This window comes from Phlebotomus papatasi, unplaced genomic scaffold, assembly GCF_024763615.1.
Source record: "Phlebotomus papatasi isolate M1 unplaced genomic scaffold, Ppap_2.1 HiC_scaffold_19, whole genome shotgun sequence".
In the NCBI taxonomy this organism is placed as follows: Eukaryota; Metazoa; Arthropoda; class Insecta; order Diptera; family Psychodidae; genus Phlebotomus; species Phlebotomus papatasi.
The window spans coordinates 368,925-380,798 of NW_026604428.1; the positions used below are offsets into that span (position 1 = coordinate 368,925).

At 33.7% G+C, this 11,874-nt stretch overlaps 1 protein-coding gene across 1 annotated transcript; it reads left to right on the forward strand.

Moving 5' to 3' along the window:
• Positions 1-1,247: 1,247 nt before the first annotated feature.
• On the forward strand, positions 1,248-4,857 carry LOC129808904 (uncharacterized; the record flags this gene model as incomplete). Its single annotated transcript, XM_055858809.1, has 3 exons — positions 1,248-1,662; positions 1,786-1,837; positions 2,730-4,857. Coding segments are annotated over exons 1-3 (2,595 nt in total), but the record flags the coding sequence as incomplete, so codon positions are not given.
• Positions 4,858-11,874: the final 7,017 nt, after the last annotated feature.

An 11,874-nucleotide genomic window follows, 5' to 3' on the forward strand; every position in this document is an offset into this window, starting at 1 on the left:
GTAGGCCAGCTCCCACATATCGTCTGGTGCAACTTTTATCAGTTCATCTCCGTTCATCCGCTTTGTCCATGATTTCGGGAGCCAAATACTGATATTTTCCTCCAACTCTGCAATGTAGGTTTTCCCGAACTTCGTATTCACCATCCTTATTCCATGGATATGGTAATATCTTCTTTCTGTCAACCTGCTTGCAGTAACTGCCTTTTGCATTTTAAACTCCTTCCTGGCTTGATCGAACATTTTCTGAAGATCCTGTAACAGAAATAAAGCGCAATATAAGTTTTGATCATCTTTTAAAAAAAAATCAATTAATAAAATCTTACCATTTTGGTTGAGATTGATTCTGTAGATGTTAGTAAACGTAAATGTTGACACTCCGACTTCTGAATGTAGAATAATTAAAATTTTAAACGGTCGATTGCATTATATACTGCCAAGAAGTACACCGGTTAAAAAATTATCCCACGGGAAATTGAAATATGATTTTTCATCATAAGAAAATGCAAAATTGTGAAATAAATTCCTGGAAAAACATCACTCCAGATAAAAAATGAAATTTGAGATTTTTCCTCTTTGTCTGCACTAGGACATGTTTCGAACATGTCTGGATGACGCTATCAAAATGCATTTTCGCGATCGCAACTTTTCTCGGAAAAAATTCCATTCCCACCTGAAATATGATCCTCTGCACACGTGCAATAAAAAATCTCATAGAAAATGCAATATTGTGAAATAATTTCCTGGAAAAGCATCATTTTGCGAAGAATGAAATTGGACACTTCCTCTGCATGGACTAAGCTTATCGCGAAGATACCACTGAATTTTTCGCGATCGCGACTTTTTCTTGGAAAAAGTGAATTCCATTCCCAGTTGAAATATGATCCTTTGCACACGTGCAATAAAAGTCTTATAAAAAATGCAAAATTGCGAAATAATTTCTTGGAAAAGCATCATTTTGCGGAGAATGAAATTGGACACTTTTCCTCTGCATGGAATAAGCATTGAAGACACCACTGAATTTTCGCGATCGCGACTTTTTTCTTGGAATAAGAAATTTTAATCTCACGTGCAATTGAAATTAGAGATTTTTGTCTGGACAAAGTTTGTCCATTCTGTGGGAAAATGCATTTTCGCGATAGATGAATGAGAGTATAAAAACCCATCGCGGAATGCAATTCAGTCACAGTCGCTGCAATTACGCTATCTCGTGCTCTTAACAAGTGAAAAAAGTTAAGTTTTGGTGAAAAATGAGTGCAAGTAATCTTGAATTACCTATGGAGATTCCTGCCCCAGAGACGCAATTCGTGAAGTTTCTGCAAAAAGTTAAATCTTTCAATAAACGATTTAACACTACACAACTTGAGTTGAACTTTGAGCTGTCATGTCCTGCATGGAACACCTGCACGGATTGGCTAAACAAGGCTTTCAACGAAGTTATTGGAGCTATTCAACAAGAAGGAGGTCAAGGTGACAGAGTGATCCTGGAGATATTTCTTGAGGAGAACACGATCAACAAACCCATATTTTTGGGCCTTCGTTCTTTGGCTACTTTAACAGTGGAGGCTATTTTTTCTGCTTTGGAAAAGGTGCACCAGAGCACAACAGCTTTTAATGTAGCCAACATCCTAGGTGCTAGAGCTTATATACTCCATCAAATGGAAGGTAAGTGATCAATTGATTATTTATAAATTATTTTGTTTGTTTCTTTGACTATATTTGTTGTGTTGATCACCATACGATAATATCTTTCAAAACTAATTGAATTTCTATTAAATTATTAAACAGGACGAGGAAGACACCATGACCCAACCAGGATGAATCTGTCAGAGATGAGGCGGTACAAGAAGAAAAGCATCATAGATATCTCCGGGGCAACTAATTGTCTACCAACATCTCTTTTTGTTGGTAAGTGCTTATTAATAAGTAATCGCGAAGAACGTGAAAAACAATTTCGACGCATTACTCGCTATCCCATCGCTCTCAAAAAAGAAGTTTTTCAATTAATTAAAAGTGTTGGCGGGCCTGTTAGTGAAGAGGGTTCATACGGTCTCGATTTTGTCAATAGATTTGATAAAAGATTTGGAAATAAGTATAGAATTAATATTTATGACGATGCCGGGAATTTTGAAAGTATGCCATATAAATCGCAGAGAACCAAGGAAAATCAGAACAATGTAATAAATTTATTCTATGATAAAGTAGAAAAGCATTTTTTTTTGCATTAAATCTGTTCAGGGATTTTTTGATTTCAAACATCAATGCAATTATTGTGACATTTTATACAATAAGACTCACATTTGTCCTGAAACATGTAAATACTGCACAAACACCCCACCATGTCCCTCTGTAAGGGATATGATACCGTGTATCTCTTGCAATCGTTCATTCAGGGGTATTCACTGCCTTCAGTATCATATTAACAAGGGTGTGTGTGATCGTATGAAAATGTGCGATCAATGTTTTATAATGTATGATCCCTCCATCCCTCACGACTGCGATTCACGAACTTGTGATATATGTTATAAAACTTGCACACTTCCCCATTATTGCTATATGCAGGGTTATAAAAAAAAAGCTTCCAGAGAATATACTCTGATTTTCTATGATTTTGAGTCAGAGTTTGTAGATATAGGGAATGGATTTTCTAAACATGTTCCGAACCTATGTATATCATACACAGTATGTCACCTGTGTAGTAATTCTTTAGATTCTAATTGCCCTAATTGCAGCCCCGTGGAACATGTTTTTGAGAGCGACAGCAACAGGTCAGCGGTAGCAAAATTTGTAGATTACGTACTTACCTTTAGGCCTATGCCCACTGTTGCTATCGCTCACAATGCCAAAGGCTATGATGCCCAGTTCATACTCGAGGAACTGTGTCAGAGGGAAGAGAAGATCGAACCTGTATTACAAGGTTGCAAAATTCTGTTTGCAAAAGTTAAAGGGGTCACATTTCTAGACTCTCTTTCGTTTATTCCCTTCCCTCTATCACAATTCTCAAAGAGTTTTGGACTGCCCGAATGTGATAAGGGATATTATCCATATAAATTCAACACCACGGAAAACCGCTCTTATATTGGACCTTATCCCCCAATTGAAATGTACCCAATCGAATCCATGTCCTCCCAGCAATATGCCGAATTTTTAGAATGGTATGAGCAAGTCAAAGAACTCCCCTTTGACAACCACAAAGAACTCATCCATTACTGCCGTCAGGATGTTAAAATTCTGGTAAAAGGATGCCTCAACTTCATGTTCTCCTTCATTAAAACCACAGACCTAAACCCTTTCTTGCAGGCTATTACCATAGCTGACGCTGTGATGAAAGCCTACAGGAAAAAATACCTTACCCCAAATACCCTTGCCATTACTCCCAAAAACAATTATAATTCCAATTTCCTTCAAATGCAGAGCAAAATTTCTTTGAAATGGCTTGTGTATATGAAGGAAACTTCCCATTCTAACATAAAGTATGAGGTCAAACTGCGCGGCTCTCGATATATTGCTGATGGATATGATGAGGCCTCTAACACTGTGTATAGTTTTGAGGGCTGTTTCTTCCATGGGCATACATGCTTTTTAAATAGAGGGCATGCATTCTCGAAGAAACCCAATGATAACATGCAGAGTCGTTATGAGAGCACTCTAAAACGATTGGATCACATTCGTCAATTGGGGTATAATCTTATTTCAATATGGGAGTGTGAATTCCGTCGGATGTTGGATGCAGACCCTGTGCTTGCGGAGAGATTGAACAATCACCCTGAAGTAGTAGACTCAGGGTTTGATTTGCGATCAGCGGTTTACGGGGGCCGAACTGAAGTTTTCCGCACATACTACAAATGTCGCCCCGGAGATAAAATTTATTACTATGACTTCACGTCACTCTACCCGTGGGCGAACAAATATTCGAAGTATTTCGTCGGGCACCCTCAAATTCTCAAAGACATCCCAAGTCAGGAGGATGTATTGAAGCATGACGGTGTGGTGAAATGTACTATTCTCCCACCAAAAGGCCTTTACATCCCCTGTCTTCCCTTTAGGTGCAATAACCGACTCTTCTTTCCTCTCTGTCGAAAATGTGCGGAAGATCTTAGTACTGATCGATGTCTACATTCAGATGATGAAAGATCCCTCACAGGAATATGGTCCATTGATGAAGTCCGTCTCGCTGTTGATCATGGGTACGTGATCACAAAATGCTTTGAAGTTTGGGCATACAGAACTTCACAATACAATCGCGAGACGGGTGAACGTGGACTTTTTGCCGATTACGTTGATAATTTTCTCAAAATTAAACAGGAGGCTAGTGGATGGCCCTCGGGAGTTGAATCTGATTCCGATAAAGATAATTATATCCGTGAATTCTTTGAAAATGAGGGGATACATCTTGATAAAGAAAACATCCGTGTTAACAAAGGTATGCGTTCACTTGCAAAAATAATGTTAAACAGTTTGTGGGGCAGATTCATAATGCGGGAGAATTTTACGAAAACTACAATTTGCAATTCTCCTGAGGAATTGAATGAACTTCTTTCATCAGAAGCTATTGAAATTGTACAATTCCATCCCGCAAGTGACAACCAATTTATTGTTTCATGGAAGCACATTCATGATTCTGAGCCTCCATCGAAATACGTAAATATGGGTGTCGGAATCTGCACTACAACCAATGCAAGGATCAGGCTGTATTCTATCTTATCAAAGATAGGACAAAATGTCTTTTATTGTGACACGGATTCAGTCATCTACGTAGTACCTGCAGGGGAAGAGAATCCTCTTTCTACTGGCAAATTTTTGGGAGAATTAACTGATGAATTGGCTGATTTCGGTGAGGGAGCCTTCATCGAAGAATTTGTAAGCACAGGGCCGAAAGTCTATGGCTTAAAAATTTACTCCCCGTCTACAAACTCTTACTCTTACAAAGTAGTGTGCAAGGGAATATCACAAAACAGGGAAGTTGCAAAAGATATAAATTTTGATAGTTTAAAATCCTTGGTTCTCTGCGACGATAAAGAAATTACAGTAACATACCCTAACAAAATTCAGCGTCAGAAACATTTCAAAATTATATCTGGACCCTCTTCAAAAACAGCCCGATTCACTTTCATAAAAAGACGTTGCATCGAAAATAATGACACTTTACCATACGGATTTTAGGTTTAGATTTAGAATAGGATTTAGCTTTATTATTTTGTAAATAGATTATCTTTCATTAAATAATTTTTGTATATATATGTAGAATATGTTACAAACTTTTTTGTCTAATAAATGATTTATATAGAAAATAAATATCTTTTAATTTCCACTGAATTGCAACGTTGGTGTTTTTCCATTTTGAGAAGTTGAAGAAGTGAGGGAAAAGACAGCAAATAATTTGAGAATAATTTTTCTTTATTTTAAAATTATAAAATTACAAGTTTTCCTTATCTAATTTTGAGGATGAATTTATTTTATCAACATAAAAACTTATTTCGGTAAATAATCTGAAATAGTTTATCGGTGAGCGATCTTCTAAAGGTGGTGTAAATGAAGTAGCATCAAGCTTAGTTACTCCTGCTATTTTACATGTTTGTATGTAATTCTCAAAATACTGTTGAATATAATTTTGAATAGAATGGTTATAAATCAAGGTAACATTTATGAAATATTTTAAGTTCATAAGACAATCAAATTCTTTTTCGTTTAAGAGAATTGTATTTCCATTTTGAGACAACATTATTGGCTTCATATTTTCAACTTGAATAAAATTAAATTCCAAATTTTCAAATCTTGAATTAATATATCCAGCATTCATGAGATCGGTTTCTCCATTCTTCAGGATATCTCTGATATTCGCCTCACTGGAACACAGCATATTCCATGACTTTTGGGTAAAGTAAACAGTGTCAGATCCAAGCCAGTAGTTTGTTGCAGAAATTTTCACTATCGGTGTAAAGTCATGTGTCCAGAATCCAACAGTGACAAAAGTAGTATTTAAGTTGTTTAGAAAGTATGTGTATCCATTTAGAATAGTCATATCAGACAGTAATTTGGGTTCCTTTTCCATAAATGGTCCAATGTCCATGGAAATTGGGTCTGCAGCTGAATTATGACCTGAAGTTGCTTCTTCTACATGTTTAGATCTTTTATTTTGAGATTGTTTCGGTGGGATCGCTTTTGCACTTTGTATTTTAGTAACTTTTTTATTCTTTTTATTCTCCACAATCTTTCCCATTTTAGACTGTGTATTACCCATTACTTCACTCTTCGAATTCTAATGACAAACTGACAAAAGTCCTTATTTGATTTTATTGATATACGTTTCTGAAGAGTTTTAGTATTTTCCGATCATTTGCATATGTATTTGTGCCGAATATTCGGAGAAATTCGGACATAGACTTTCCTTTTGATCGAAAATACGCATACATACAACAATATTGTCCACACACTGAAGAAAAAGCACCCTGAAGTTGTTTCTTATTGTAAATAATTATTTTATGCGGGACATGTTGTTTAATAAATCTTGCTAAATGTTTATTTCTCAGAAAACGGCCATATGAATCAAAAATTTCAACTGGATTATTATCTGTAGGTAGATAAATCGCAATCCAATGTTTACCGGGATGATGCGAAGGGGCCGTGTTGACGATTATTATAGAAGGAAATTTGACATTATATTTGGGAAGTTTGTCTATAGGGTAAACTCCTCCAAAAATATTTCTTGTATGTATGTTATTAAGCAATTTAGCCTTAATTTGAAGGGTGTTCATGGTTAAATAATTTATTTTGCCAACAATGGCACCTATTTATACTCATTGTGAAATTCGTCAAATAAGATTTTCAAAATATAGTGAAATTGCACTCATCAATTAAATTGCACACACAAGACATTTTTTCAGTGCTGTTTCCTCCGTCTGAAGGAATCAAATTCTCGCGCTCAGCGATAGCCACACTCATTACCCTATGGTAGCGAGCGCGCGGAAAGGTCTCATATTGCATTGCATTTTTCCACACTTGGACACTGCGGAGGAAAAAGATTATGAAGAATCTCACCTAAAATTTCATTCACTGCATAGGAAAGACCCCTAACAAATCTTCTATCATGCCACAAATTGCATAATAGATAACGTACTTCGGTGACAATTGAAAAGTCCGGGGGTTCAATTCCCATGTATGACAGATCTTTTCTCATACAAATTGTATGGGAAATGAAATTCATTTCCAAAAAAGAGTACTCAAGAAGCCCCAGCCCACAAAACAGGTCTCTGCGGGCCCAGCCAATGAAATTCAATTCCCCTAAAAGAACATTTAGGAGGCCACGCCCACGAAACAGGTCTCTGCGGGCCCAGCCAATGAAATTCAATTCCCCCCAAAAGAGTACTCAGGAGGCCACGCCCACAAAACAGGTCTCTGCGGGCCCAGCCAATGAAAATCATTTATAAACAGCATTCCACGGGCATATTCAGTTAAAATTATTAACCAAAATGTAGAAGAGGAGGAGCGAGGGGCGGGAGAACCGGCCTACAGGTAGCCCACCCACCAGAGTTATCGACGTGGGCGGCACAAAACAGTCTCGTGCTCGATGGAAAGCCACGCCCACAAAACAGGAGTCTGCGGGGACCTTACTACTAATATCATTAGTTGAATTTTTTTCTTGGAAAAATTCCCACAAAAATCATCATGATCCCACCCTTGGGAGTTTTTTAATTTTTTAAAAATGACAAAATCTGCTCTAGAAACCGCGATTCTTAAAATTTCTCAATGAAAATCACATTAGAATACTTCAAGTAATTCTACCAATCAATTAGTATCATTAGTTGAATTATTTTCTTGGAAAAATTCCCACCAAAAATCATCATGACCCCACCCTTGGGAGGTTTTTTTTAATTTTTTAAAAATGCCAAAATCTGCTCTAGAAACCGCAATTCTTAAAATTTCTCAATGAAAATCACATTAGAATACTTCAAATAATTCTACCAATCAATTAATATCATTAGTTGATTTTTTTTCTTGGAAAAATTCCCACCAAAAATCATCATGATCCCACCCTTGGGAGTTTTTTTTTTAATTTTTTAAAAATGCCAAAATCTGCTCTAGAAGCCGCAATTCTTAAAATTTCTCAATGAAAATCACATTAGAATACTTCAAATAATTCTACCAATCAATTAATATCATTAGTTGAATTATTTTCTTGGAAAAATTCCCACAAAAATCATCATGATCCCACCCTTGGGAGTTTTTTTTAATTTTTTAAAAATGCCAAAATCTGCTCTAGAAACCGCAATTCTTAAAATTTCTCAATGAAAATTACATTAGAATACTTCAAATAATTCGACCAATCAATTAATATCATTAGTTGAATTTTTTTCTTGGAAAAATTCCCACCAAAAATCATCATGACCCCACCCTTGGGAGGTTCTTTTTAATTTTTTAAAATTGCCAAAATCTGCTCTAGAAACCGCAATTCTTAAAATTTCTCAATGAAAATCACATTAGAATACTTCAAATAATTCTACCAATCAATTAATATCATTAGTTGAATTATTTTCTTGGAAAAATTCCCACAAAAATCATCATGATCCCACCCTTGGGAGTTTTTTTTAATTTTTTAAAAATGCCAAAATCTGCTCTAGAAACCGCAATTCTTAAAATTTCTCAATGAAAATCACATTAGAATACTTCAAATAATTCTACCAATCAATTAATATAATTAGTTGAATTTTTTTCTTGGAAAAATTCCCACCAAAAATCATCATGATCCCACCCTTGGGAGTTTTTTAATTTTTTAAAAATGCCAAAATCTGCTCTAAAAACCGCGATTCTTAAAATTTCTCAATGAAAATCACATTAGAATACTTCAAATAATTCTACCAATCAATTAATATCATTAGTTGAATTATTTTCTTGGAAAAATTCCCACCAAAATCATCATGATCCCACCCTTGGGAGTTTTTTTTTTTAATTTTTTAAAAATGCCAAAATCTGCTCTAGAAACCGCAATTCTTAAAATTTCTCAATGAAAATCACATTAGAATACTTCAAATAATTCTACCAATCAATTAATATCATTAGTTGAATTTTTTTCTTGGAAAAATTCCCACCAAAAATCATCATGACCCCACCCTTGGGAGGTTTTTTTTAATTTTTTAAAAATGCCAAAATCTGCTCTAGAAACCGCAATTCTTAAAATTTCTCAATGAAAATCACATTAGAATACTTCAAATAATTCTACCAATCAATTAATATAATTAGTTGAATTTTTTTCTTGGAAAAATTCCCACCAAAAATCATCATGATCCCACCCTTGGGAGTTTTTTAATTTTTTAAAAATGCCAAAATCTGCTCTAAAAACCGCGATTCTTAAAATTTCTCAATGAAAATCACATTAGAATACTTCAAATAATTCTACCAATCAATTAGTATCATTAGTTGAATTATTTTCTTGGAAAAATTCCCACCAAAAATCATCATGACCCCACCCTTGGGAGGTTTTTTTTTAATTTTTTAAAAATGCCAAAATCTGCTCTAAAAACCGCAATTCTTAAAATTTCTCAATGAAAATCACATTAGAATACTTCAAATAATTCTACCAATCAATTAATATCATTAGTTGAATTATTTTCTTGGAAAAATTCCCACCAAAATCATCATGATCCCACCTTTGGGAGTTTTTTTTTTAATTTTTTAAAAATGCCAAAATCTGCTCTAGAAACCGCAATTCTTAAAATTTCTCAATGAAAATCACATTAGAATACTTCAAATAATTCTACCAATCAATTAATATCATTAGTTGAATTTTTTTCTTGGAAAAATTCCCACCAAAACTCATCATGACCCCACCCTTGGGAGTTTTTTTAATTTTTTAAAAATGCCAAAATCTGCTCTAGAAACCGCAGTTCTTAAAATTTCTCAATGAAAATCACATTAGAATACTTCAAATAATACTACCAATCAATTAATATCATTAGTTGAATTTTTTTCTTGGAAAAATTCCCACCAAAAATCATCATGATCCCACCCTTGGGAGTTTTTTTTTAATTTTTTAAAAATGCCAAAATCTGCTCTAGAAGCCGCAATTCTTAAAATTTCTCAATGAAAATCACATTAGAATACTTCATATAATTCTACCAATCAATTAATATCATTAGTTGAATTATTTTCTTGGAAAAATTCCCACAAAAATCATCAAGATCCCACCCTTGGGAGTTTTTTTTTAATTTTTAAAAATGCCAAAATCTGCTCTAGAAACCGCAATTCTTAAAATTTCTCAATGAAAATCACATTAGAATACTTCAAATAATTCTACCAATCAATTAATATCATTAGTTGAATTTTTTTCTTGGAAAAATTCCCACCAAAAATCATCATGATCCCACCCTTGGGAGTTTTTTTTTTAATTTTTTAAAAATGCCAAAATCTGCTCTAGAAGCCGCAATTCTTAAAATTTCTCAATGAAAATCACATTTGAATACTTCAAATAATTCTACCAATCAATTAATATCATTAGTTGAATTATTTTCTTGGAAAAATTCCCACAAAAATCATCATGATCCCACCCTTGGGAGTTTTTTAATTTTTTAAAAAAGCCAAAATCTGCTCTAAAAACCGCAATTCTTAAAATTTCTCAATGAAAATCACATTAGAATACTTCAAATAATTCTACCAATCAATTAATATCATTAGTTGAATTATTTTCTTGGAAAAATTCCCACAAAAATCATCATGATCCCACCCTTGGGAGTTTTTTTTAATTTTTTAAAAATGCCAAAATCTGCTCTAGAAACCGCAATTCTTAAAATTTCTCAATGAAAATTACATTAGAATACTTCAAATAATTCGACCAATCAATTAATATCATTAGTTGAATTTTTTTCTTGGAAAAATTCCCACCAAAAATCATCATGACCCCACCCTTGGGAGGTTCTTTTTAATTTTTTAAAATTGCCAAAATCTGCTCTAGAAACCGCAATTCTTAAAATTTCTCAATGAAAATCACATTAGAATACTTCAAATAATTCTACCAATCAATTAATATCATTAGTTGAATTATTTTCTTGGAAAAATTCCCACAAAAATCATCATGATCCCACCCTTGGGAGTTTTTTTTAATTTTTTAAAAATGCCAAAATCTGCTCTAGAAACCGCAATTCTTAAAATTTCTCAATGAAAATCACATTAGAATACTTCAAATAATTCTACCAATCAATTAATATAATTAGTTGAATTTTTTTCTTGGAAAAATTCCCACCAAAAATCATCATGATCCCACCCTTGGGAGTTTTTTAATTTTTTAAAAATGCCAAAATCTGCTCTAAAAACCGCGATTCTTAAAATTTCTCAATGAAAATCACATTAGAATACTTCAAATAATTCTACCAATCAATTAATATCATTAGTTGAATTATTTTCTTGGAAAAATTCCCACCAAAATCATCATGATCCCACCCTTGGGAGTTTTTTAATTTTTTAAAAATGACAAAATCTGCTCTAGAAACCGCGATTCTTAAAATTTCTCAATGAAAATCACATTAGAATACTTCAAGTAATTCTACCAATCAATTAGTATCATTAGTTGAATTATTTTCTTGGAAAAATTCCCACCAAAAATCATCATGACCCCACCCTTGGGAGGTTTTTTTTAATTTTTTAAAAATGCCAAAATCTGCTCTAGAAACCGCAATTCTTAAAATTTCTCAATGAAAATCACATTAGAATACTTCAAATAATTCTACCAATCAATTAATATCATTAGTTGATTTTTTTTCTTGGAAAAATTCCCACCAAAAATCATCATGATCCCACCCTTGGGAGTTTTTTTTTTTAATTTTTTAAAAATGCCAAAATCTGCTCTAGAAGCCGCAATTCTTAAAATTTCTCAATGAAAATCACATT